Source organism: Sus scrofa, chromosome 7 (assembly GCF_054392235.1).
Source record: "Sus scrofa isolate SSC_HxYL_T2T_F1_AM1 chromosome 7, Sscrofa_HxYL_maternal_Yorkshire_Landrace_v2.0, whole genome shotgun sequence".
Taxonomy (NCBI): Eukaryota; Metazoa; Chordata; class Mammalia; order Artiodactyla; family Suidae; genus Sus; species Sus scrofa.
The window spans coordinates 127,566,410-127,594,070 of record NC_139389.1 but is presented as its reverse complement, the minus strand read 5'-3'; the positions used below and the strand labels follow the sequence as shown (position 1 = coordinate 127,594,070).

The following is a 27,661-nucleotide window of genomic DNA, read 5'->3' as shown; positions in this document are numbered from 1 at the left end:
AGCCACTTATCGTAAGCTGTGCCACCGAGGCCATTAGGTGGGGATGGCAGGTGCTGTGCGTGATCTTACTCCATTTTAGTCCCTGTCCTCTGAGACCTTCCAGAAAAGGACATCAGGCCCAGGGAGGTTAAGGAAGCTTCCCAAGGCCAAGTCTCTGTAAAGAAAAGAGCCTGGATTTGAACTCAAGTGTGTCTAATCCCCTCGCTTCTTAGTGGAACAGGTGAAAGGTGCATCTGAGATAATTTTGGTTTATCTCAGGAAGCCTGGATGTTGTGGAGGAGTAGGAGGCGTGGCATTCAGCTTTTTTTTTTTTTTTTTTTTGGAACTTTTGTATATAATTTTTTTTTTTAAGGGCCACATTCCAAGGCACATGGAAGCTCCCAGGCTAGGGATCAAATCAGAGCTACAGCCGCCGGCCTACGTCACAGCCACAGCAACGCAGGATCTGAGCCGAATCTGCAACCTACACCACAGCTCAGAGCAACACCAGATCCCCGACCCACTGTGCGAGGCCAGGGATCAAACCTGCGTCCTCAGCACGTATTACTCTCAGAGCTAAACATATAAATATGCATGAACATATACATATAAATCAACTGGGTTCTTTTTTTTTTTTTTTTTTTTGTCTTTTGTTCTTTTAGGGCTGCATCTGTGGCGTGGAGGTTCCCAAGCTAAGGGTCTAATCGGAGCTGCTGGCCTATGTCAGAGCCACAGCAATGCCAGATCCGAGCCACATCTACGACCTACACACCACAGCCCATGGCAATGCCGGATCCTTAACCCACTGAGTGAGGCCAGGGATCGAACCCACAACCTCATGATTCCTAGTCGGATTCGTTTCCGCTGCACCACGACGGAAACTCCAACTTTGGGTTCTTAACAGAGCTGCAAAGTTGGCAGTGGAAGACAAGATTACCCCCGCCCCCTGCCCCCTGCAGCCATTCCACCTGGCCGCTGGGCCCATCCACCTTCTGCTCCCTCCCGACCACGTCGCACAGAGCAGCCGTCTTCCTGGCTTCCTGTGCCAGGGGTCCCACCACCTCCAGTCCAGGACTGAGTGCTGATGAAGGGACAAAGGGCCTCTCAGACAGGCGCACATACAGAGGCTGAGAGGTGCTGGAGGTGAGTGGTAGGGGCCGGACACCTGGACTGAGGCCCAGAGGGTCCCTGACCCAGGGTCGTGGATCTGAGCCGCACGTGTGGCCGGCCAGTGTGTCCTGGTGTGGAAACAGGATGGTACCAAAGAGCTGACTTGACCAAACACCAGCCATGTCCCCGAGCCTCCCTGTCCCCACACGTGAGGTGAAAGGCTTACATTAGGTAATATCATGTGAGCTCTGCTTTCTAGAATTATTTTATTCTCTGGGAGCCTAGAATGAAGACCTGCCATTTCTTTCTCTCCTTGGTGGATATGTGGACAGAACCTAATATCAGGGCCTGAGATCTCCCAACGGTCCCCAAGGGTCACAGGATAGATCAGCCCCCCACCCAACCCACCCCCCTGATGCTGGGTCTCCTCCAGGGCTCCCCAGCGCCCCTGCTGTGCACGCGCCACCTCCAGGGGGACAGGTTCGCTGCCTCCTTGGCTGGGCCCGGCTGCCTGCCGGCAGGTCCCCATGCCCCAGGATTTCTCTCCAGTGAAACCTACGGTTCTGCAACCGTTCTGTGCATTATGCAGATGGCTCATCGGCGCCTTTCTTTCCCCCTCTTCCACAGTGCAACCCACCTCTCGAAGTTAAAGATTTATTCGTTGATATACAAGATGGCAAAATCCTAATGGCTTTGTTAGAAGTCCTGTCTGGGCGAAATCTGGTACGTATGTCCCTGAAGGGTCAAGAAGAAGTAAAGGTGCGAAGGGAAACTTCTGGAAGGTCCATTTCTGCATCGATATGAATGCATGTACACACGCCTGGCCGTCCCTGAGGCCTGTGACAGGAAACTTGGGAGGGTGACATTCCTTTGTCAGTGACTAAGACCCACATAGTCATGTGTCGCTAAGCAGATTTACTGTAGCCGGTGAATAAGTCAAGGCCCCGTGTTTCCTGTGAGTCTGAGGCCAGAGCTCAGAACTAGATCATGACAGTTTCGCTGGCCAGCCATCCTGTTCCCTAGAATGAGAGCCAGGAGTCAGGAAGGTGAAGAAGAAAGGCATCAGCCACATTCTATAATCCGCCCTGAGGCTAAAACCAGAGACCCAGAATTCTAGAACTTTCCTGTGAGTATGGCCGAAGTGCAGTTGAACCAGCTGACCTTGAGGGTCACTCCGCTTTGGCTCTTTGCCAGAGCTCTCCACCTTGCCAGTCCTCTGTGTGCAGGTCGGACCTCTCTCCCCAATTCACAGAGCAGGGTTTGATCGAGCCCGCACTGTTGGCATTTCCGGTGGGATAATTTTTTGTCGTGAGGGGCCGACCTGGGCATTGCAGGATATGTAACAGCATCCGTGGTCTCTGCCCCCTGGAGGCCAGTAGCTTCCCCAGGTGTGACAACCGAAAATGTCCCCAGACATTTGGAACTGCCCCATAGTTCCTTGCCAGGGGGTACAACGATCTGGCCAAACTGCCAGTGGTGTTGATTTTGAGAAAGCTGCTCTAGACACAGTCAAGTGTTGGATTTGGCCCAAGTGACTCGTGGTGGCTGATGCAGAAGTGATGCCTCCATGGTGCCGTGATGGGGTCACAGCTCTAGGAAACCATAGCTCCGCGCATGGGCCCCTCCCTGGGTTTGTTCTAAACTCCAGATTCCAGGTTAGGAGCTACTCTGTTCTCAGCTCGAATGTCACTGGGGCCTTAGCACACCCCTAACCCTTCCTTGCCTTTTCTATCCCAGTAGCTGCCCCTCAAGGGGGCTGCGCAAAGCGACATCATGAATTCTAATGACGGGTGAACCCATTACGGTAAAAATATGCGGGTCTCACCGTGGGCCGCCAGCAGAGTCCCCCGAAGGCTTCCTGCAAAAGCATCTTCTAGCCCATCATTCTGGGTTCCCAGCATTGCAGGCTCCCACTTTGTTGCTGGAGCACTGGTCAGGAGCAGCCACGTCCTTGAGGGGCCTCTGTTGGGTGTCTTTGATCCTGGAGTCCGGCCAAGAACAGCCCAGACCTCGCCCATGAGCCGGCCTGGTAGTTCACACCAGGTGGACGTGATCCCCCCTGGGTGGCCCGATAGAGGAAGCCACCCGCCGTGGTTTGGGATGGGCTTCAGTTCAACACGGCTGTGTGCTGCTGGGGCTCCCAGTGCGTACAGCCAGCGCTGTCAGCGCTTTAGCTTCTGCAGGCACCTCTGTGTGTGTGTGTGTGTTTCTCTGTCTCCCGCCGTGCCGGTCCCTGTGTCTCTGTCTCTGACTGTCTCTCTGTGTCTGTCTCTGTCTCCATCTCTCTCTCTGACCTGGGATACATGTCCACAGAAAACAGAAACATCTGCTGCCACCAGGGAGGGATTGCCGATGATTTAGCAGCTGTGGGTGACGCTCTCAGGTGACGCGCTCTGCCCTGACAAAAACCATCAGTGCAGCAAGAACCTGTCACCGCCGTCTCTGGAGGAGGGGCGGGGGGTATCCGAAGCCAGGAGCTGGGTCGGAGAGAAACGTGTGACACATCTGGCCCTTGTTTAACCCCTGGCTTCCCCCCACTCACCAACTCGAGTGAGTTTGGTCTCGGGAACCATAAATAAGGCGACCTTGAGGGGGGGGCCGAGGCTGCAGTTGCGGGTCCCTGGGCCCCATGTTCGGGTTTGGATGCGGTCCACGCGGGCTCTGCTGTGAGCCCCAGTCTTCCCTCGAGAGTCCGTGAAAGAGGTACAGAAAAAGACAAGCACATCCTAGGGCCCCCCTGGGGCCCGAGTGCCCCTCTCGCTGAACCGCCGGTTTTCTTCTGTTTTGTGTCACAGCTGCACGAGTACAAATCCTCATCCCATCGTATTTTTCGGCTGAACAACATCGCGAAGGCACTCAAGTTTTTGGAAGATAGCAATGTGAGTATCTGAAGCACGTCTTGATCACACAGCCTCTCCTGGGACGAACAGGACGTCATTTTGACGCCTGCAAAGGGGGACCCGGCCGAGAGGGTCAGAGGAAACTAGGTTTAAATATAACAGGAGGCACGGCGCTCATCCATCAGTCGGAGATGCGGTCCCCGGCTCCCTGCCCGCCCTTCCGTCTCCGTCGGGGTGAAGAGGCCGACGCACGTCCAGGCGCGGGACAGGGGAAGGGCGGAAGTGCTGAGCAGCTCTCCGATGTCCCGAATTCGATTGACACTTTCCTTTACCTTTTTTTTTTTTTTTTTTTGTCTTTTTTTGCTATTTCTTGGGCCACTCCTGCGGCATATGGAGGTTCCCAGGCTAGGGGTCCAATCGGAGCTGTAGCCACCGGCCTACGCCAGAGCCGCAGCACCGCGGGATCCGAGCCGTCTGCAACCTACACCACAGCTCACGGCAACGCCGGATCGTTAACCCACTGAGCAAGGGCAGGGACCGAACCCGCAACCTCATGGTTCATGGTTCCTAGTCGGATTCGTTACCACTGCGCCAGGACGGGAACTCCTCCTTTACCTTTCGGGGGCTAAGAGTCGAGTGAGCATGTCAGAATGTACAACTTTTTCTTAGGACTTGGAATGTGGGAGAAACAAGGAGGAAAAGGGGGGCTAAAAGAGCCAGGGGAAAATTCTGTCCTCTTTGATAGAACTTGCCAGACTTAAGTTCGTTATTGCTGTGTGTTGAACTCTCTGCTTCATGTCTTTCAAAAATGGGAAGGAATGGCCCTAGGGGGTGAAATTGCCAAAGTTCCTCTTTCATTAAGTTTTACCAGTTAGGAGTTCCCGCTGTAGTGCAGCATCTGGTGTTGTCTCTGCAGTGGCACAAGTTCAATCCCAGGCCTGGCCCACTGGGTTAAGGATCCATCCCTGGCACGGAACTTCCATGTGCTCCAGGTGTGGCCAAAAAAAAAAAAAGGAAAAGAAAAAAAAATGTTTCACCAGTTAATCCCCTCAGCATGCACACTGTAGCTTTGCATGCCCAGGAAAACGACATCCCTAAGTATGATTCATTTGGGCTTCCTGATGCTAAGCCTGGAGCTCCTGGGCTGATTTAAGCAGAAAAGGAATTTGTGGAAGGAGGCTGGGTTGTCACAGAATAACTCGAAAACCTGGAGAATCAGAGATGGTCCCTTTTAAGGGCCGGGACCACAGCAGAGCCCCTCCCACTCCCAATGCAAAGACCCACGTGGGCACAGCTGCCACTGCACTGTCCACCTGCCCGCACCCCAGCCCCTGGATCTCAGTGTCACACATCCAGCTTCAAAGGCCTGGGCTGACAAGCCTGGCTCCCCACCCATGTCCTCGCTGCCAAGGGCAGAGAAGAGCGCTTTTGGCTTTTGAAAAGGGAAGTGGACTCTCTTCCCAGACTAGGGGCGAAGCCCCAGCCCCAGGAGGGATCTCTGGTGGTGGCAGCCAAAAAGCACAGCAGAGTTCATAGTGGTGTCAGATGTCCATCCTGGAACAAATGAATGAACAAAATGTGGTCTGTTCATGCAATGGCATATCACTCTGCCATGAAAAAGAATGAAGTGCTGATACACAAGCCACTGGGTGGATGGACTTTAACATTATGAAAGATGCAGGACAAAGAGAACCACTTTTATGAATCTATTCCTGTGAAACATCCAGCACAGGGAAAGCTCTCATCAGAAAATAGATTAATGATTGGTTGCTCAGGGTTGAGAGGGGATTAAGAGAGTGACAATCGAAGGGCATAGGGTTTCTTTTTGAGCATAGGATTTCTTTTGATTCCGGGAACTCCAGGAATCATATACTTTAAATGGGTGCCTTGGATGGGATGTGAATTGTATCTCTCCATAAAGCTGTGTTTAAAAAGCGCATCCTGGAATTCCCATTGTGGCTCAGTGGGTTACGGACCCAACGAGTATCCATGAGGATGTGGGTTTGATTTCTGGCCCTGCTTAGTGTAAGGATCCGGTGTCGCAGTGAGCTGTGGTGTAGGCTGCAGACGCAGCTTGGATCCCGCGTTGCAGTGGCTGTGTCTTAGGCCAGCAGCTGCACCTCTGATTGGACCCCTGGCCTGAGAACTTACATAGATTGCAGGTACGGCCCTTACAAAAAAAATTTTTTTTTTAAAAAAAGCCCATCCTATCTCCATGAAAATGCTGGCCTCTCTGCAGAGTCAGTGCCACCCTCAGTCTCGAGCTTATGGTGGGTGCAGAGCACAGCTGCCACGGGTCCCATCCTGGAAAATTATGTAGACCTCTCCCAGCCTCCGTTTCCACCTCTGTTGCACAGACGTGGTGGGAGCCACCCCTGTTTCAGAGAGTTGTTGAGGAGCGAAGGGGCCCATCCGGGTGGTGTTTAGCCAAGTGCAGGCACGTGGCGCAGCGAGGGCTCCTCCTTGCACCTCTGTCCACTGCTCCGGAAGGGAGCTTTGGGGCGGGCCCTTCGGCGCAGGGCCCCGCCCCTGAATTCCAAAGGGGCGTGGCTTTTGTGAGACCCGCTGCCTGGGCTGTTCCCTGCTCTTCCTTCCGGCTTGTGGACCCCTTTGAAATTTGCTGCTTTGCCGGCAGCCTTGTGTCGATGGGTTTGTCATGTAGGCAGAACTGTCCCCCTGCACTTGTCAGAATAGCCCGGGTAGGGCGTGGGTTCCCCTCCAACCATCCTTCGAGGCATTTACGGAGTGTCTTCTGCGGCTCCTGGGCTGTACTCAGTGTTGGGCACATAAAGCTGTCATCAGAGCCGTATGTGCCCTCCAGGAGCTTAGAGTTGCACAGAGAGCAAGCGGGCCGCTCATCGTACCAGGGGCCCGAGGAGGAGCAGTGATCCTGCAGAAGCCGAAAAACAGCCTGGGAGCCAGGGGGTGGGGGTTGGGGGGCAGGTTTTGGAAAGGACTGCCGGACCCCGGGCTGTGGACGCGGGCTCCATGATCGCCGAGGTCAGCGGTCTGTGTTTGTCCAAAGACGCGTTGTATTTGGCAGTGTGGTGGTGTCGGGGGAGCATGTAGACAAACCGTGGGCACTTACCATCTGTTCTGAGAAAGACGGACAGAGCTTCCTGGCTGTGTGTCCTGGGCACATACAGTATGGTCGCTGGCATTCCTCACCTGACATGCAGCGATAGTGGCGGAGCCTAGTTTGTGGGGTTGTTCTCAGGACAGACTGAGCTGATACTTGTAAGATGCTCAGAATAGCGCCTGTGCAGGGTCAGTACTGTGTTTATTAAACACACCTTTGCATATTGGGGTCCCTGAGAGGTGGCCTAGGGCAGCCCTAAACAGCATGGGTGATTAAGAGAAACAGGCCCACGAGGGCATCAGATACTAACCTGTTGCAAACTACATGCCACCTCTTTGTTAAGCGTGTAACTTGCTTCTCTCCAGGTAAAACTCGTTAGCATCGACGCGGCAGAAATAGCAGATGGCAACCCCTCTTTGGTTCTCGGGCTCATTTGGAACATAATTCTCTTCTTCCAGGTAAAATCATTTCCTTTCCGTAACACATGGTAACATTCTCCACCAACACAAGAGGGGGGCCAGATGGAGGGAGACAGATTTCGTTTCTGACAGATTTTGACTTTTCTATTTCCTGTCAAAGAACTGGGGGGATCTGAAGATTTTGAGTCCCTGGGATTTTAAAAGTGATATGAGCTCTATTCTCTTCTTGGGACATGAAGAGCTAAATATTTACTTTGAAAAATAATTCTGTGCTGGAGTTCCCACCGTGGTGCCATGGTGGGTTAAGAATCTGACTGCACGGGCTCGGGTTACTGCAAAGGTGCAGGTTTGATCCCCAGTCTGGGAACTTCCACCTGCCATGGGCATGGCAAAAAAAATTAATGTTTGTTTTTTTTTAAAAGGAAAAACAATTTCATTCGAAAGTGTCACAAGAACCAAGGAAATACTTCCCACCAATAATTGAACTTGGCAGAGTTACTTTCCTAAAATGACTCGTGTTTATCCGAGATGGTTAAAGAGCCTGTACCAAAGATAGTTCTAGGGAGGAGTTCCCTGGTGGCCTATCAGTTAAAAGACCTGGCATCATCATGGCTGTGGTATGGGTTCGATCTGGGGAACTGCCTGGGAATTTCTGCATACTGTGGGCATGGCCAGAAAAAAAAAAAAAAAAGATAGCTCTAGAATGAAGCCCAAGTGACAGGTGAAACCTCATTTTCCCATCCTTAGTACTTTCAGCCTCTAACTGGAAATGCTAGTTTTATAGAGGAAGGTCAAGGTCAGTGGCTGGAATATGAAGGTGATATTTGAAATTGTGCTCAGTTTCTTTTCTGTGACTAGGAGGGAGGGAGCTGAAATTTCATCTTCTAAAATCCCTCTCTTTTGAAATAGAAAATCATGCCTTATTATTTAATGGCCCTCCCAAGAGTAAAAAAAATTTGCACAGAGGCCCAGTGCTTGTATTTTGGAGAAGAATGGACTCAAACAAGGCTTGGAGATGACAGAGCCAGTTCTGTGTGAGCCCTAAACTTAAATAACCAAAGGCTCTCTCTCTCTCTCCGAGCCTCACTTTCCACATCTGTGAAATGGTAGCAGTGGTCAGATCATGTGGTCAGCAGCAAGATGCTACGTGAGAAAGCCCTCTGTCAGTTATACAGTGCACATATGCAGGCTTCCGTTACTGAGGTTCGTTCTTAAACTCCCTGATAGATGATGGAAATATCCTGAAAAGTGTAGAGTCCTTAACTCTACCCCAGATTGTCATTCATTTATTTAGCCAATGTCTGCTGAGTTTCTCCTATGTGTCCGGTTCTGGGCATGCAAAGTCCTGTTCTCATGACTTTCTGGGATCACAGACAAGTCAGTCCCATATAATAGAATTCTCTGGTGCAGGCCACGATCAGGGTGTGAGCAGTGTTTTAAGAGCTCCAAGCTGGGCAACTATCTCAGAGGGGCGGGGGGCAGGGGGAGTGAGGAAAACTTCCTGGAGACCATGATGCCAGAATGGGGTTTTGAAGGATGAGTAGGAGTGCGCTGGACTAGTGCTTCTCAGACTTTCCTGTGTGTACCAATTGCCTGAGGGTGGTAGTGAAATGCAGAATCTGATTCTGTAGGTCTGGGGCAGGGCCTGGGGCTCTGCATTTCTCACAAGCCCCCTGAGAAAGGAGCACGTTCGAGTAGCTAGGAGTTGAGTGTTGGAGGGCAGGGGCGCCCAGGCAGCAGGACCTGGGGGACCGTAGGAAGGGGGGCTTGAGACAGCCTGACACACTCCGAAGGTGACAGGCCCTGAGAGGACAGAGGTAGGCGGAGTCAGGTCAGGAGGACGTTGTCGTGGTCGGCAGCCTCTGGCCGAAACCGGAGAGACTCCCGGAAGAGGCGTTTGTCCTGCAGAGCGTGCCTGCCGGCCCCACCAGCTGCCAGGAGAGCCAGGCCATCGCGAGGACGAGGACTGCCCCCGACACGCAGCCATCGGGAGAGTCCACAAGGGTCTCTGCCGGCTCTGAAATGCCCTTTTCCTTCCAGATTAAGGAGCTCACGGGCAACCTCAGCAGAAACTCTCCATCTTCCAGCCTGTCACCCGGCTCCGGGGGCACAGACTCAGACTCTTCCTTCCCACCCACGCCCACCGCAGAGAGGAGCACGGCGATAGCGGTGAAGGACCAGAGGAAAGCCATCAGGACGCTGCTGGCATGGGTGCAGAGGAAAACCAGGAAGTAAGCCGCCCGCCCCGGTGCCCAGCACCCCGTGCTGCTGCTGCCAGGCCAAGGGAGGGGGCCCTTGCCATGGGCGGGTGAAGGAAAGGGACATCACCGTTTGCTCAGTTATGTGCCTGATTTGATTTGATTTTTTTGCTTTTTAGGGCCACACCCATGGCATCTGGAAGTTCCCAAGCTAGGGGTCAAATCAGCGCAGGAGCTGCCTCCTACACCACAGCCACAGCAACACCAGATCTGAGCCACATCTTCACCCTACACTGCAGCTCACAGCAGCGCCGGGGTCCTTAATCTACTGAGCCAGGGATCTGTTTTTTTGTGTGCTTTTTTTTTTTAAGAGAGTTTAGTGACCACATTTGGGAGATTGGCTTGGGTCCCGAGGGATGGATTCTAAAGGCAGTTAGTGCCTGGCAGGATTATCTCTCTCTGTCACTTTCGAAGTTATTTTATTTGTATTAATCGTGACATTGGCTGTCCCTTCGAGAGTGGCTCCGTGTGCCACCTGCATTGCACGTTCAGTTGACCTCGTGACTTGGCCGTTCTTGGGGGTTCAGCCGAATGCTTCCCCATCACAGCCACCCTGTTTTATCAGTGAGTTTGAGGCTTAGAAGGTATGTGGCCTGGCTGGGGTCACAGCACTGGAAGCACAGAGGGGCAGCCGGGGGTAGGGGACCTGGATCAGAGTTGCTGGCAATCCTGTTGCACCGCAGCAGGAACGTCTTCCGGCTCCATGTTTATTGCACACCCGTGTTTGCTGCATTTCACGTATCACGGAGAAAAGGGAGGCTGTGTTACTTTGGTCCTTTATCTAGCTGGGAATTGGGAAAGAGAAGGTCCCAATTTGTCCCCTTGTGCGACCTACACCTTCTTATTCTGTCTGTCTGGAAATGGACTTAGGAGTGGTTCGGTGGGGCTGTCCCGATGCCCAGGGCATCCCACTGGGAGGCCAGCGAGGCATCACTGAGGCCGTTCACTGCCGCCGCCGCCGCTTTTCCTCAGGTACGGCGTGGCGGTGCAGGACTTTGCAGGCAGCTGGAGGAGTGGGCTGGCTTTCCTGGCTGTGATCAAGGCCATCGACCCCAGCCTGGTTGACATGAAGCAGGCGCTGGAAGATTCCATGCGGGAAAATCTGGAGAAGGCTTTCAGCATCGCTCAGGAGGCCCTTCACATTCCCAGGCTCCTGGAGCCCGAAGGTAGCAGCGGGTCTCTTTCTTTCTCTTTCTTTCTTGGTAATAACTTTTGTTTTTGTTTTTGTTTTTAGGGCTTCATCCGCGCCATACGGAGGTTCCCAGGCTAGGGGTCGAATCAGAACTGTAGCTGCCCGCCTACCCACAGCCACAGCAACATGGGAACCAAGCCGCATCTGCGACTTACACCACAGATCGTGGCAATGACAGATCCTTAACCTACTGAGTGAGGCCAGGGATCGAACCTGCATCCTCAGGGATGCTAGTCAGATTCGTTTCCACTGACCCACAACGGAAACTCTGTAACTTTTTTTTATTACGTAAGTAACACCTGCTGTCCATGTAGAAAATCTAATGAAGTCATTTGTGTGTCTCCTATATCCCTACCACCGAGATCATTTTCCCACTATTTTGCTATACATGTAATTACATAGTTGAAACTTAATTAGGATCATTCAGGGTATGTATAGTTTTGTATCTTAGTTTTTTTAACCTAACATTATAATCGCGACATAAGTATTTTGCATGCTGCTAGGATATCTTCATTTTATATATATAAAATGGGTCAAGGTTAAGCTGTGGCTTAAGCCGGCAGGTGCAGCTCCAATTCCAATTCGATCCCTAGCCCAGGAACTTCCATAGGCTGCAGGTGCACCCTAAAAAAAATTTTTTTAATAAATAAAATAAAAACCACGTGCGTCTGTGTCCTTCTAACTCCTGTGTCTCTCTCAACAGACATCATGGTTGACACGCCAGACGAACAGTCCATCGTGACTTATGTGGCTCAGTTTCTAGAACATTTCCCGGAGTTGGAAGCGGTATGTCTGTTTTCCTTACCTTTAATTCAGAAGCCATATGTTTCCACCCACTGGCCATCAGACGAAGCTGGGGCTCAGGCTGCGTTGTTCTCTCTGAGGAGCTGTAATAATCACAGACCCATCTCAAGTCTCATGAGCATTGCCTCGCCACATTTTCATTTCAAAATCATATGTACTCTGTAACATTTAAAAGCAGAATGGGAAGTCAGCCATGCCTCTCTTCGCAGCCCAAACTTTGTGACGACGATAAGAGGTGCCTGCTTGTAACGCGGATCCACACCTCGGTATTTTGGTTGTCAGATGGAACGTTTTAACAGTCTACCCGGTTTTATCTGAGTGTGAAAAATTATAGAAGACAGTTCCCTGGTGGCCTGATAGTTAAGAATTCAACCTTCTCACTGCTGTGACTCAGGCTCGATCCCTGGCCTGGGAACTTCCACCTGCTGAGGGTATTAAAAAAAAAAAAAAAAAATTTATAAAAACATTTATATATATAAAAGACAATGACCACTCAGGAGCACACCTTTTAATTTTCAGAATCTGAGTGTACTTGGTGACAGATTTTTTTTGGAGTAAAAGTAGACCTTTTAGAACATTTTGTGGCCCCATCGAACTTCTACCCAGCCAACGCACAAGCCTGCGATAATAATGATATAACAACCGCAACAGTAACAGCAGGTTACTGAACACCTACTGCTGGCTCTGGGGAGAACTTAGCAAGAAGCTGGATGGATGAGGTCTCTGACCTGGTGTAGCTTTGTTCTCTTAGAGAAAACGGTTAACAAGTCGGATGCACGTTACATTTCAGGTAGTTAGAAGTACTAGACCCCCCCCCCAAAAAAAAATGCATAACGAGCTAGTACTCAGAGCTGGAGACTTTTCACGTAGCTACTGTCTTGTGTGTCTCCGGACTGACTGCTGCTCCTGCTGGCATAGCTCAGTATCCTTATTTTATAGATGAGAAAACAGACACTCAGAGAGGCCGAAAGACCTCTCCAGGGTACAGCTACCAGCACAGAGCTGGGCTGTGAGCCCAGTTTTCTTTGGGTTCCAAAGTTCAGGCTCTTAGACCCCTTATGACGTATGGCTGATGCGGAGTCCCCACTTGGCACTCAGAAGACCCAGGCTGAGTTCGCACCTCTGTCCATACCCAGACCAGGCAGCAGCCCCCAGGTATGAAGTCGCTGGCAGTCTGTACTCACGTAGAAAAAGCTCGTCCTTCTCCGAAGTTCAGTTCATTGAGATGTCTTTGCACCCAGAGCTTTCAAAGAACACATTCTTTTAAACGCATCTGATGGTTTCCCATTTTAGCAGGAACATTAGTCACTGGCCCATCTGTGTCTTCATCAGAACACTGCTATTAGTTCTGAAGTGCTTTTTCCACTGTGGTTTTTGTTTTTGGAAAGGCCCCTCTGCTGATTTCATGTTCCCCTGTGTTTCTTTGCAGGAGGACTTTATGGATTCAGACAGAGAAGCCCCTATTGAATCCACTTTCGTTCGCATCAGAGAAACCCCTTCTGAGCAGGAGAGCGCCCTCTTCCTTCTGACTGAGAATGAGGAGCGAGCCTATACCGTCAACCACGAAGCCAGCCACCCGCCACCCTCCAAAGTCTTCGTCTGCGACAAGCCTGAGGACGTGGTGGAACGCTGCCTGGGCGGCGTTTCCAGCCAGGAGCCGCCAGACGGCTCCTCCGAGTCCACGCACCCGATCATCGAGCAGGTTCTCCAAGGGGTCCCTCGGAAGATCAGCACCCCCAGTGAGCCAGCTCCGGAATCTTCCATCTTGTCATCCAGAAAGGACACCCGGAGAGCCAACTCCCTGCCGGGCAAGAAAATGGTGCACTTTGAGGCCGACACCTACAGGGACGCCGCCTGCAGTCAGGACCCCTTCTACAGCCAAGACCCTCGCTTCGAAGGGAGCCCGAGAGGTTCAAAGGAGGGGTCCAAGCAGGATGGCCACGTCTCGGCAGGTGAGGTGGCGGGGGAAAGCCCGAAACAGGAAGCGCCGAGGGTCCCGGCAGCAGCCCCGGCCGAGGCCCCGGGCGAGGTGTCTTTGGTGGATGGTAAGATCGAGCATCCTCCGCCTTTCCAGCCCTCCCCCTCCTGGAACGGGGCTTCGGAGCGGGCGGCCAGCCCTGGGGAAGAGGGTCACCCCCTCTCCCCCCTGGGAGGGGTCCCCGTCATGGCCAATTCCTTGGAGATCAAGGTGAAGCTGCTGACCGTCAAAGCTATGGAGCGGGAAGACTATTTCGAAGGCATACCCTTAAAAGCCTCTAGATTTAACAGCGACCTCGTAGAGTTTGCCTCCACCAGCCAGGCGTTCAGCGAGGCCCCTTCCGCTCATGAGAAAACACCTGCCGAGAAGGAGCAGGTGCCCGAGGATCCCGCTGAGAACCTGGGGAAAAGGAGGGACAGCTCTGGCCACCAGCAGACGGATGGGGATGAGTCCCCAGGGAACCCCGACCCGCACGCACCTCCCCAGGATGCCGGGCCCGAAGAACCAGGTTATTCCTTGGCCCCCCAGGGGACGCCAGTGGACAAAAAGCCTGAAGTGTATGAAAAGGCCAAGCGGAAGTCCCCGCGGCGCCGTCGGGGGGAGGATGAGGGGGAAGCGGGGGATCCCCCGGGGCTGGGGCGAGAGTGGCCTTCCACCCTGGCAAGCAGCAGCGCCAGCCTGGAGACCCTCCACAGTGCCAGCGAGGAAGACCTGGATTTCAAGCCGTCTCCACCGCTGTCCAAGATTTCCGTCATCCCCCACGACCTCTTCTACTACCCGCATTACGAGGTTCCCCTGGCTGCGGTTTTAGAGGCTTATGCAGAAGGCCCCGAGGATTTGAAAAGCCAAGAAATGGACCTCGAGGAACCGGAGGGCTATCCGCCGGGCCTGGGGGCTCGGGAGGACGAGGACGAGGACGAGGAGGCCGAGCCCTCCCAGAGCAGCTGCAGCTTCCCAGGGTTGGGCGAGGACCGCCCCCAGGCCAGCATCGCAGAGGATGCCAGGCGGGCCTCGGTACCCACTCCCCCAGCCCGGCGAGAGGATGACCAGCCAAGAGAGCCTGCAGAGAATGTCCCTGTGCCGGACCAGCAGGTACTGGACCGTGGGTTCGGGAACCCCGCTTGCAGAGTTCTGTGCTTCTCCAAAGCTCAGCTCCTACCTCCATAAAATAGAGAAAAGCAATTTCCCTCGCAGGTGTCCCAGGTCCAGAACTTAAGGAGCTACTCACTCAAGCTTCAAGAAAGGACAGGGTTGGCACCCGAGAGGAACATTCGTCCAATTTTGCATCCTGGTGCCTCAGCCTCCCCCTAGTCCCACCCCCAGGCTGCCAAAAAAAGATCAGATGAGGTCATGTTTGAGGGTCCAGCATAATAGTAGCTGCAGGTATCATTTTACGGAGGAACTGTAGCTACACCCAGCACGCACTTAGGGACCTGGTGACTCCACCTCTTCCAGCTGCGAGACCTCATGTTAGACTCCAGCCTTGGTTTGTCAAAGCCTTTTGCCTGTTCAGCACTCTTGTTTGGCTCCTGTGGTTAGAAGTGAGACATGCAGGAGTTCCTCCTGTAGGGCGATGGGTTAAGAATCTGACCGCAGGGAGTTCCCCATTGTGACGCAGCAGAAAGGAATCCGACTAGTATCCATGAAGATGCAGGTTCGATCCCTGGCCTCTCTCAGCAGGTCGGGCATCCGGTGTTGCCATGATCTGTGGTGTAGGTTGCAGGCGAGGCTCAGATCCCCAGTTGCTGTGGCTGTGTTGTAGGCCATTGTAGGCCAGCAGCTACAGCTCCAATTCGACCCCTAGCCTGGGGACTTCCATATGCCGGGGAATGACCCTAAAAAGTAAAAAAAAAAAAAAAAAAAAAAACACATTCAGGACTTCGATGGGCTGGAAGTGGTAGCGTCATTTATGGGGAGTAACTGCCCAAGCGCTGGGCGATGCAGAGTGCTCCAGCACCAACAGCCTAGAGGCCGTGAGTGGCAGGACCGATCCTTTGGGACTAGGCCACCCACTGTGTGCCAGTCTTTGGCTGGAGAAGAGGGCTGGGTGGCTCCACAGGTGCCAGTGACCTGCCTGTCACCTTCCCCTTCCACCCCAGGGAGAGGGACCCAGTCCTGCCCGCAACCCCCCATCGTCCACCTGCTGTCGGAGATGCCGCTTGGTGACTTGAGGCCTCGGGGTGCCTGGGTTGGGGATAACAGCAACTGGGGTGATGCTCGGGGTGGCTGCAGCCAGAAAAGTCTTTGAGGGCCTGAGGTGCCAATCTGCTGTCTGCTTGACTTAAAATAGCTCTGGAGCAACTCAGTTCCCCTCTGTGGGTCTTGACAGTGGCCTGTGGGAAGGCCCAGGGGGGCACTTCATTAAAGCGAGCTCTGCACTGCATGTGCACAGGGGATTGGCAATGGGGTTGAAAGCACCCCTGGTTCAGGAACCGCATCAGGAGACCGAGGTTTGACTCCATCCTCCGCTGAGCTGAGGGACGAGCTTGGGGAGCGCTTGCATTTATTTCTCGGGTCCGCTCTCAATCCTGGTGCCACCTGCTTCTCTTGGCTCTAATCCGCTCCCTCTGCCTCTCACCTACCCAAGGAGCAGGAGCCCACTGCTCCCAAGCACACCTTGCACTTGGCTCCCTAGTGTCACCCTGGCCTCGATTCCTATGAGTTGGGGGGCGTACAGTCTGGGGTGACAGGCAAGGCTTGCCGCCTAATGAGATGAGATGGAGCGTGTCTCCGATCCCTGGCCGTCCGTTAAAAAGGAAAGAAACAAGTGTCCTCCACAGGGACTAGAAAATGGGGAGGTCTACTTCTCGCCTTTAAACAAATGAGTTCTCCCTTCATTGCACCTTTCAGAGAAGGTAGCATTTGCTCAGTGGTGTTGGAAGAGGAACTGGCGTTTGAGACTGCCTGAGAGCGTTTTAATTCGGCAGGGAGCTTTGTTCTCCTGGACTGCACTCTAATCCTCTTATTCCGACACCTGTTGAGCAGGTTTTTCCAGCCCCCGGAGGAATTCCTGAGAGGTGGCGCCAGCAATTCCCAGGCTTCTTGATTTCACAGGGGAGCATTGCTGGTGGGTTTCGGAGTACCTGGTAGGGCTGGTGGACAGAGAAACTTCCTTTACACATAAATGCAACAAATACTGCACTACTCGCCACCTTCCGCTGAGAGTACAGTGAAGACATCAGCCTTCCGGGCTGGGGGCAACTTCACAGCCTTTGGCCCACGTGGCCTCCAGGATTCTTTCCTCTGTTGAAGTGGATGGCGGCTGTGTGAAGGGTCCCACCTTTGCCCTCGGTGAGGAACAGCCTTTATAGGAAGCGCCGTGGTGTAGTGGGAAGAGGGTGATAATTCTTACACCCATTTGACAGACAAGGAAACTGAGGATCAGAGACAAAGTCAGTTGCTCAAGGTCAGATAGCTGACTTAGCCGGGATTCGAAACGAGGTCTTACTGACTGTAAAACCCATGCTGTTTTCACTCCATCAGTCCATGGAGCATTTGGAACTGCACAGGTAGCAGGAGTTCAAGTGGGCTTCTCCTCCATGGGGAGGTGAGGGCGAGGCTGCGCCAAAAGGAACCCACGGGAGAGGCAGGATTGGGAGGGGGCGCCCTAGCTGGGCCTTGGAATTAAGTGTGGAGCAGAGCAGTGCTGGGTTTGTGTCGCTTACACAGCATTTCTGCAAAAAAAAAAAAAAAAAAAAAAAAAAAAATATGCTGACTTGTATTCGGTTCTCTTGTCCTTAAGTCCCAGGAATTTGCAAACTCGGAAAACTTAGCAAACCCTTTAGAAGAAAAGGTAAAGGAAGAATCGATCAGCAGTAAAAAAAAGGAAAAAAGGAAACATGTGGACCACGTAGAAAGTTCAGTATTTATAGCACCCGGAACTGTTCGATCCTCAGATGACCTGGAGGAAGACATCAGCGACCACAGAGTCATTTCCAGGTATTTTATTAACTTCTTCCCACCCCAGAGCCCAAGCTGGGGAGCGCCTCTCTGAACTCATTCTATTTCTAGTATCTGATTGGTTGAGGAAGGCAGGGGCGGGTTCTGAACGGATGCCGTTTCTGGTTTCTGATTGGATGGAGGACGCAGGGGCGGGGCTGGACCGCAGGGGAAACCGATGTGGACAAAGTCCCCATTCAAACGTGGGCTCCGCCACCGACCTCACCAGTGTCATCAGACTTGTTCATAAGAGTCAAAAAACTGGACGGATCTGAACCTTGCCTTCTCTCCTTACTGCGAGTAGCTTGGAGCAGAAATTGGCAGTGAGCAAAGAGGTGGCTGAACCGTAGGTGGAGGGAGTCTGAAAAGTAATAGACTTTGAAGACTCTGCTGGCCACTCTTGGCGCCTAATAACTGCTGGTCCAGCTAGGTAGCAGGCTTAGCCGTTTACAAGCATCTCACGGCGTCGGAAGGGATGCAGTGCAGGTGCGCAGAGGTGACTGTTTATCACTGTCATGTGGAAGCTGGACGTTAACATGATGGCTTCACCCACGAGTTCGGGTCCAAGGAAGTGAGGATGGTTGATTTCCCTCCGGAGGAGGAAGCAGGAAGTTTAATGAGCTTTAACTGATAGGAAGCTCGTAGCACACATCTTGCCATGTCACTCCAAGGCCCACTGGATGATCCAGATTTGTCCCAGGGAAAATATTTAACTGCTGAAAGTCAGAAGACCCTGCTCTCTCCCCATTGTCCCTTGTCATCACAACAGTCACCATTTACCAGCCCTTATGTGTTCAGGCATTCCCATACATTTCTCATGGGCACTCCGATAGGCAGGTAGTCGGGACTGTGCATCATTGGATGGAATAGGAAGCTTGGGGGCACCTCCCAGCTTGGCAGATGGCAGAGCTGGAGTCTCGGACCCAGACCTGTCAGATTCCCCAGTCCGTGTTCTTTCCAGCCCATTTCCTGTGCTGGGTGAGCCACACTGGCTACAGAGGGGAGTCACTGAGACAAGCACTGGGGAGCGAGTTGGGAGAACCCCTTCAGGGAGGGCTGGAGGAGGGGCTGGCCGGTGCCTTGCTTCCCACCACCCCTTTGCTTGTCTCCCCTGCTGGGCTGTGGGGACAAAGGAAGAGCAGACGGGAGCCCGAGGGAGGAGGCGCAAGGCAGAATGGAAGGCTGCTACCAAGCTAGCCCGTGACTCCCAGAGTCCCTCTCCCTGCCCCTGGCCATGCCTGTCCAGCAGATGTCTGTGTCTTACGTGAAGCTGGACCCCGATCTAAGTGCCGATAGCCCTGCGGGACAACTGGCTGTCATCTACTTCACCACAACTCAGGAGGGTCGCTGGTCATTTGCCAGCCTGCCCTGCTTTCCCTAAGCAGGTCAATGCTCAACAGTCTTTGAGCAGTCACTTGGTGATGGAGTCCGCTAGGCTTGGGGACCTGGGCAGAGGTCAGCCAGGGCTCCGTCCTCCGGGAGCTCAGAGTTGGAGGGAGATGAGACATGCTCCCTCTTGCTGCTGGGACTGGGCGGTTTCACCTTGACCTCTCAGAGGCAGGCAGGGAGGGTCGGGGCCGCCTGGGGGCTGAGATGTTTGAATTCGGCATTGAGGGTGGAGTGGGATTTGGGTTTGGGAGAGAGAGACTTGCCAGGTGGAAGAAACAGCCTGAGCAACAGCTGGCACTTAGCAGACACCTCCGTAAATATTTATCAAATGCCGGGGAGGGGGGGCGCAGGAAGAGAAACAAGGGGGCATTGGGGGAAAGCGAGCATCTCGAATTTGTGCTTTGTGGGAAGGACCAGCAAACCTCACCCGCAGTGAAGATAAGACCGCTGGGGATGGACATTGAAAAGTGAATTGTTATTTCAAAGTAAACCTGGTTGATCTCAATGCCAAGGTTTTACTTTGATCTCTCGGGCATAGGGTACACACAGCGCAGGCAGCCGGTCCCCTCCCATCTCACCTCAAGCAAAGATGTAACTATTATCAAGCCTTTTGGCCGGGGTGGAAGCGACACCCAAATGTAAGCGGATGGTGTGGAGGGGGCACTCGTGCATGTGAGTGAACACGGACCCTGGAGCCCCTCCTGTGTACAGAGCCATCCCACCTGCCAGCCCCCCGCCCCTTACACTTGAGAACACTGAGTTCAGAGAGGTCAGGACCTGGTCCATGCTATGGAGTGGGTTAGACCCTGGGCATCTCTCTTCCCAGGCGCAGGAGGTTTTCCTGGCTCTTGGTCACCCCCGTGCTTCCCATTGGTCTCAGCAGAAAGGCCATTGGTCCAGAGCCTTCAGTACCCTTCATGGCCTCTCTCCCCAGCCTCATCCTCATCTACCTTCGGTCACCCTCTCCCTCATTCCCGGTGCACCAAGCACCCTGGCCTTAGTTGAGCTCCTGGAACGCCCCCCACCCCCTGCAAGCTTCTTCACCTTGGAGGCCCCTCTGGCCCCTACCCATCTCCTGCCTTGCTCCCTTGGGTCTCAGCTCCAGTACCGTTTCCTCCGAGCAGCCTTCTTGGATTCCTCCAGGCCATTTTTGATCCCCGTTTTTATGTCCTTATAGCCACTATTCTTTTCCTTCTTAGCATTTATCAAAATGAATTTCTGTAATCTGTGGAAGGACGTATTTATCACCTGCTCTCCCCCTAGACGGCGAGCCAGCTCCCTGCAGGCGGGGAGGCTATGCCAGCCTAGCCTCCTGCGTTTAGCATGGCACTGGGCTTGTGGTGGGTATTCAAGGAATAGAAGTCCTTTGAGGGGATGCTAAGTGAATGGGTGGGCTCTCTTAGCCCCGGCGGGACCCTGGAGGAGCTGGCCCTCTGCAACTAGCCCTGGGCCTGGCACACTGGAGGCTCCTGACCATGCTTGTTGAAGGAATGGAGGTCAAGGTGCAAACATGAATACATCATACTGGTTTTACTGTAACACGAAAGCCATCTGTGAGAAAGCGTGCTAAAAAAGGGGCAGAGGAGAGGGAAGAAGGAGGGTCCGCCCTACTGGGGGTGCAATTTTTTCCACTAGAATACAGTACAAGTATGGGGGGCAGGGTGGAGAGTGGCCCTGCGTCTTCGGGGCTTCAGCTTATCGAGTCTAATCTTACGGGCACTTCTGGGTTCTAAGCACCAGTGCCTCTCTCTTCTTGGTTAGGTGCACCTTGTTTCATTTCCGGGCTGTGATGCCAGTCAGGAGAAACTGGCACAGGCTTTGGATTGAGGACAGGGACTGGTTTCCCTAGGCCTAACCCCACACCTGGCACACAGTAGGTGCTCAATACCTGTTATCTAGAAACGTGCCCCAAGGAGAGAAGAGCTCAGTGACTTTGGAGGGACAGCAATTGGCAGGAACACCAAGGCCGCTAGTGACGAGAGCTCTGGGAATAAACTCGTGGGTCAGGTGCCTTTTTCCTGGACCTCAGAATGCCACCCAGTAGGTCTGCCTCGAGGAAACCGACATGGCCGTCTCTGTACCAGGCGCATCCACATCTAGCACCTCCTGTAGAGCAGCAAGCCAGGGCCGCTTTGTTTTGTTTTTTCCATGTATTCTATTTTTTATATTACTCAATGAATTTATTACATTTATAGTTGTACAATGATCGTCACAACCCAGTTTTATCAGCGTTCCATCCCAAACCCCCAGTGCATCCCCCCACCCCACAACCTGTCTCCTTTGGAAACCATAAGTTTTCCAGTCTGTGAGTCAGTATCTGTTCTGCAAAGAAGTTCATTGTGTCCTTTTTTCAGATTCCACATGTCAATGAGAGCATTTGATGTTGGTGTCTCATTGTCTGACTTCACTTAGCATGATAATTTCTAGGTCCATCCATGTTGCTAAAAATGCCTTTATTTCTTTCCTTTTAACGGCTGAGTAATATTCCATTATGTATATGTACCACATCTTCTTGATCCACTCCTCTGTCAATGGACATTTAGGGTGTTTCCATGTCTTGGCTATTGCAAATAGTGCTGCAATGAACATTGGGGTACATGTGTCTTTGCGAGTCGTGGTTTTCTCTGCATGGAGGCCCAGGAGTGGGATTGCTGGATCGAATGGTAGTTTATTTTTAGTTTTCCATACTGTTTTCCACCAATTTACAATCCCACCAACAGTGTAATTGGGTTCCCTTTTCTCCACACCCTCTCCAGCACTTATTGTTTGTAGACTTTTTGGTGATGGCCATTCTGGCTGGTGTAAGGTGGTCCCTCACAGTGGTTTTGATGTGCATTTCTCTAATGATGAGTGATGCTGAACATCTTTTCGTGTGTTTTTGGCCACCCATAAGACGGGGCCGCTTTGACCTCCAGTACATTCATGTCACCACCAGCTCCATGAAGTTGGTGGGGCAGGAATGGCAATCCATTTCTCAGATGAGGAAGACTGATCCAGAGGGTGCATATTTGGCTAAGGTTGCTAGTTAATCAATCAGGAGCCAGGATGACAGCCCAGGCCTCTGGCTGGGTCTCTTTTTGCCTCAGCCCTGAGCAAGCCAGCCTTATTAGAAAATCAGAGATGTATGCCCCATCAGGCTCAAAGATCTAGTTAGAAAATTAGCCTCCTCGTGAATGAAAGGAAAAGAAGTGGTCCGCCCGGGAGCTAGACAGTCAGCATCGTGCATAGCAGGGAGCACTGCAAAGGGAGCCCACATCCCAGGTCTCAGCCGTGGGCTGACTCTCCCTTGCAGAGGGTATTTGGTGCATCCCAAGACCTCAGGATGCTTACAAAAAGAGATCCCTTCCTGCCTCACGATTCTGTGATTTCTAAGAAGAGTTCACCCGCTTTCTATTTGAAATTCTTTCCCACCGTTTGTGGTCACTGCTGTTGCTGCTTTCTTGTCCACGAGGGCTCAATCTGCCTCTTTCATATCGTCCTACTAGTTGTAAGCGTGCTCCCCCCGACTGGGCATATTGGATAAAATGTCTCATTTCCGTCGTGAGGTCTGAGGTGCTTGCCTGAATCCGCCTGTGGTGGCCCCGGGATGGGGGCGATGAGGAAGTTTTGGTGGCACCCATTCAAAACGTGTGTTTATTTTTCAGGACGAGTCACAGTGACTCCAGCATTTACATTCGACGACATACGAATAGGTCTTTGGAATCGGTTAGTATGTGAATTTCTTCTTCCTTCCTCCGGCCCCTGCTAATCCATTCCTTTCCGTCCTTCCTCCTCCCCAGCCCAGAGCTTGGAGATTACTGATGTGCAGCAGCTGTGCTTTTGGATAGACGACAAGCACATTGGAACCTTGTCTTTAAGCCCAGTCCAATCAGATGTCCGCTTTGGGCAATAGGGATGTAAATAAAGTGATGATTTTAAAGCCCTAAGGCCTCTTTGTCATAACAAATGCCTCCAAGACCTTCACCTTGACCCCCAACACACCCTCAGAAAGATCACATTCAAAGCCAGGTGCGGCGAGAGCAGAGGGCTGTGTGTCTTTGCACCTGCTCAGCTCTGGATGTGGTGGGACCCAGAGCCCGGGATCCGAAGCTTGCCCTGATTCGGGGTGCGGGGGTCGGGGTCCCCACTCACCTGTGGGACTAACATAGACTTAGTAGTTTGACTTTGGAACTAAATGTTTGCAATGTGAAGAAACGCATCGCATGCTCGGCTTTGTGTGTTTAAAATCATTTTATTTTCTGTTTCAGAGATTTCATCTTTACTAATTGGGTTGCGGGGCTTTTGTTTATAAATTTCACTGTAGGATCAGGTTAGCTATGTTCAGTTGAGGAATGCAGCAGATCTGGATGACAGAAGGAACCGAACATTAACCAGGTAAGTGGCTGGCCTCCCAGCTGCGGGGGGTTGAAAGAAATTTTTTTTTTTTCCTTTTTTAAGTGATGCAGCCTACCTCTGGGGATGGCTGTTCTCCAACGATGCTTTGTGGATAACAGTATTAACAGTCTGGGATCATGCAGGCAAATACCTGTTCCAGAGAAAATGACTGTAAAAGGAACAGGAGAGGGAGGGTGAGGAGACAGGCACTCACGTGGTCGGGCAGGGCGTGGTTCAGAAACTGACTCGGTTTAGAGACAGGTCTGAGTCAGGAGCGGGGGCTGCACGTAGATTACGCAGTGGCATAAGCCAAGCTCCCTGGGGTAGGGGCTGGGTGGCGGGTCTGCTCTGAAGGCTCTCGTCCCCGACACCTGTGTTCATTCTCTGTCACCACTGCAGGTACAATACTCAGAAGCTCACTGAGCTGATTTTACAGTTTTATGGCATCAGCGCAGACATGAAGAGGGGATGCAGACATGCCAGGATGCCTATGAAAGTATTGCTTACTGTCGCAGAACCAGATGGCCTAGCCTAAGGGTGCCGGATGGCTGGAACACTGCCTGTTTAGAACATGGGCAGGCAGAGAATTCGAGAACTCTGACAGTTCTGAGATGCCCCCATCCCTGTTAAAGTTATTGAATCACTTAATTTTACTGATTAAAATACATATTTGCCAGAGTTCCCATGGGGGCTCAGTGGGTTAAGAACCTGACTAGTGTCCATGAGGATGCAAGTCTGATCCCCGGCCTCGATCAGCAGGTTAAAGGATCTGGGGTTGCCGTGAGCTGCAGTGTAGGTCACAGACGGGGCTTGGATCTGGTGTTGCTGTGGCTGTGGTGTAGGCCGGCAGCTGCGGCTCCGATTTGACCCCTAGCCTGGGAACCTCCATATGCTGTGGGTGTGGCCATAAAAAGAAAAACAAAAGTTCCACAGATTTGAATTGGCTCCGAAGGACTTAGATTATTGGAATAGACAGACTCTGAAAATTGCCCAATGCCCAGGGGTGTAATCCTTAGAAGTTTATTTCTCTGGCTTCTAAGAAAGAGGCAAGGCTTGTTTCCTTCCCCTGCCATAAAACGGAAATATTAATTCACGTTTTCCACGAGGCACACTCCTAGGAAAATAGTCCTTTGAGTTTTTATGAGATAGAGTCTTTGAAAACGGAACCTGCAAGATTGAGAAGGGCATTCATGTTTTTTCCATGTTTTTGAGCATTTATTGCCCTTGCGATAAAAAATATAGCTTAAATTTTCTCTCAAAACAGTTTTAAGGAGGAGAAGGAAACTGTCCTGTGTTATCTCTGTGGGAATCGCTCAACTTCTAGACCGAGGCAGAGGTTTAACCCCCTCCCCCCAGCCTGCCTTCTCACCGTATTAGGAGACGGTTCAGGGAGCAGGTGCTTTTGCTTCCCATGAGCTCCATCCTGTGCCCCAAGTGACGCTGAGAAGCGTACCCTCTGGGCTTCCATAAACGCAGCTGCAAGCAGAGGCCCCCCACCCCGATTCCGATCAGGTGATGGCCCCTGACCCTTTCCTGTCGCCACCACACAGCCCCGTCTGGGCTTTCTCCAGCAGGCGAGAGTAAAATGTGACTTTAGCACTACCTTCTGTAAAATAAAAGAAGAAAGGTACATCTGAGCAAAGCCAAATCTGCTCCTTACCTTCCAGGTTAGATTCTAAAGCCAAAAGCACAAACCTGCTGGTAGAGGGATGTGTCTGTTTCTGGTGGCTGTTTTTAAATGATCTGTAAGAACCCTGATTCTCTCTTTAGATGTAGATTAGGAAGCCCCCTCTGTTTCCGAGTAACCCAGAGCCGTCAGCCTCTAACCTGCCCTAGGGCGCTTGAGTGTCAAGGAAGGTACCCAGGCCTGGGTGTTAGACCCAGCCCAGGCATGTGGCCTTGAGCCAGCTGCGCCCCCATGGTGCTCAGGTTGCCCACCTGCAGAATGGGGCTCGCAGCTCGTCCCTCTTGGCGTTGCAGAGACAACTGCATGGGTGTGACAGCTGCAGGCACCCTTGAACCCAGGCCTCCACCTGGGCTCTGCCCCCGGGCTTCTTGACCGCCTCGCTGCGAAGCCCTCCGCTCTTGCGTTGGGCAGCGAGGTTGCAGGACAGGGAGGGAGTGGGGTCCACTGGGCCGGGGACCCCCTGTAACCGCCTTGGTGTGTCTCCTCTCCTGCAGGAAGGCCAACAACTCTGGCGAGGCGGGGCTGCAGGAGGGCCGCGGCCCGCAGAGCGACTCGCTGGCGCAGCTGGTCCAGCAGCCGGACGTGATGTACTTTCTGCTCTTCCTCTGGCTCCTGGTTTACTGCCTGCTGCTCTTCCCGCAGCTGGACGTCAACAGGCTCTGACGGCGCGGCCGCGTAATAAACAGGATAGGACCCTGACGGGCCGCGGGCTCCTACTCCCTTCTGTTCCCTCTGCTGGATGGGGCGCTTCTGCTGACATCTGCGGACCTCGGGGGAAACCTAGCCCCCCCCCTTCTTGTTTCCGTTCCCTCCTCTAAGTCCTCAGCATGCTTTTCTCTTGGGCTGTGTGCTCAGCGTCCGGGTGTGTGGCTGGATCCTCGGGCAGGGTCAGTTCGCAGGCCTGGCTCTGACAGGTCTTGGACTTGGTACTGGTACCGGCCGCAACTGAGTCTTAGCTCGCCCCCAACCCCTGCCGCACGTTCTTAAGGTCCCAGGCGGACTCGCGCTTCTGGCCTCCTGATGAGAAAGAAGACGGTGCCCCAGGCAGAGACCCCACTGGGAAGAAAACTGCCACGTTTTCCTCCGAGAGGGGAGCTGGAGTGGAGGGGCTGGGGGTCCAGGCACCTGTTGTGGTCTGGCCGTTGTCGTGTTCTTTGAGTGGAGGGTTGGGTCTGAGCAGCACAAAGCTGCCAGCTCCAGGAAAGTGCTTTCGTGATGGGCAGAAGCCAAGGAAAGTGAAGGCAGAGTCTGGAGCTGCGCTGCCCTCTTGTTCACCCTGGTTTGGGGGGAAGGGGCGGTGGAGCATGCATTTTAAATTCATTTTTGCATTGTCTGAATTGGGATAAAGATGTGATTTTCAGGAATTCCTGTTGTAGCACAGTAGAAATGAATCCAACTAGTATCCATGAGGATGCGGGTTCAAACCCTGGCCTCGCTCAGTGGCTTGAGGATCTGGCATTGCTATGAGCTGGGGTGTAGGTCACAGGTGCGGCTCAGATCCTGCACTGCTGTGACTGTGGTGTAGGCTGGTGGCTATGACTCCGATTCGACCCCTAGTCTGGGAACCATATGCTGCAGGTGCAGCCCTAAAAAAAAAAAAAGATGTGATTTTCAAGCCTTTTCCATCAATGGAACCCTCCTTGCAAGTGAATTCTCGGGGGCCAGTCTGGTAGATACATTAAAAGCAGAGCTTTGGCTGACACAGGGCGAGGCCTGGGATCCCTCTCATTGTTGGCAGCACCCGCCCCCAACAGCTTCCATCCAAGGCTGCTGAGGTATCCGTGCCGCTACTCAAGACCCCGCAAGGCACTGTTAAAAAAAAAAAAAAAAAAAAGCCCCCCCAGAAGCCAGGAGGAGGAGCGCAGAGGTGGCCTGGCTGAGAATGAGCCCAGCTGATGTTGGCACAGGAGCGGTCCAGCCGCTTCCTGCTTCCAGAGAGCCTTTGTGCTCACCTGCGAGTCTCCAGATGTGAATGCTTGTGCGAGTCTCAGCACAAGCACAAGCATCCTTTGTGGTCGGTCATAATGGGTTCCTTGAAAAGGCAAAGGGTTTCCGGAAAGCCCCCCAAGAAGCAACCAGCACAGGCTTGGTGAGGGGACACAGGCATCCCCCTGCCCTTTCGTCTCCTTCCGCCCTGGGCTGCTTCTACTCCGTTTGCTGCCAAGACGCAGGCCTTGGCGACCCTGGGAATGGCCTCCTCCTCCCCCTTGTCCTCCCGCTCAGAAAGCGTGTGTCGGCTGAGCCTGTAAAACCACAGACTCTTCAGTCAGGAGGGTCCCTCCGACAGCATCTCCTCTGCTGAACCCAGAGACGCAGGGCCAGTTGCCCAAGATCACACAGCCAACCAGGAGTCGGCCTGCAAGGGTTCTCAGGCCCCCTGATGTCCAGGCCAGAGAGAGCTGTCCCCTCTTTGAGGATACTTCCATTGCGTCCATGAAATGTCCTGAAAAAAATTAAATGAATAGATAAGAATGTTCGCCTTTAAATGAAACCAAAAATGTCAGGTCAACTGCCAACCTTTGTTTTTTTTCTCGACTTTTTCCCACGAGGAAGTTTTGTTCACTTTCAGGGTCATTGTCTCTGCCTTCTGGAATCCCCTTGACAGCTCTAAGA

At 52.7% G+C, this 27,661-nt stretch overlaps 1 protein-coding gene across 1 annotated transcript in view; it reads left to right on the top strand.

Annotated features, from left to right (window-relative positions):
- Window positions 1–26,862, top strand: part of CLMN (calmin) — a 113,361-nt gene extending 86,499 nt beyond the window's left edge. Inside the window, 11 exon segments of the mRNA NM_001243882.2 lie at window positions 1,717–1,812; window positions 3,885–3,968; window positions 7,374–7,466; window positions 9,468–9,658; window positions 10,658–10,851; window positions 11,581–11,663; window positions 13,111–14,751; window positions 17,402–17,598; window positions 22,632–22,692; window positions 23,291–23,361; window positions 25,543–26,862. Of these exon segments, the coding sequence (NP_001230811.2) occupies window positions 1,717–1,812; window positions 3,885–3,968; window positions 7,374–7,466; window positions 9,468–9,658; window positions 10,658–10,851; window positions 11,581–11,663; window positions 13,111–14,751; window positions 17,402–17,598; window positions 22,632–22,692; window positions 23,291–23,361; window positions 25,543–25,711 (2,880 nt within the window). The 3' untranslated portion in view covers window positions 25,712–26,862.
- The last annotated feature ends 799 nt before the right edge of the window (window positions 26,863–27,661 follow it).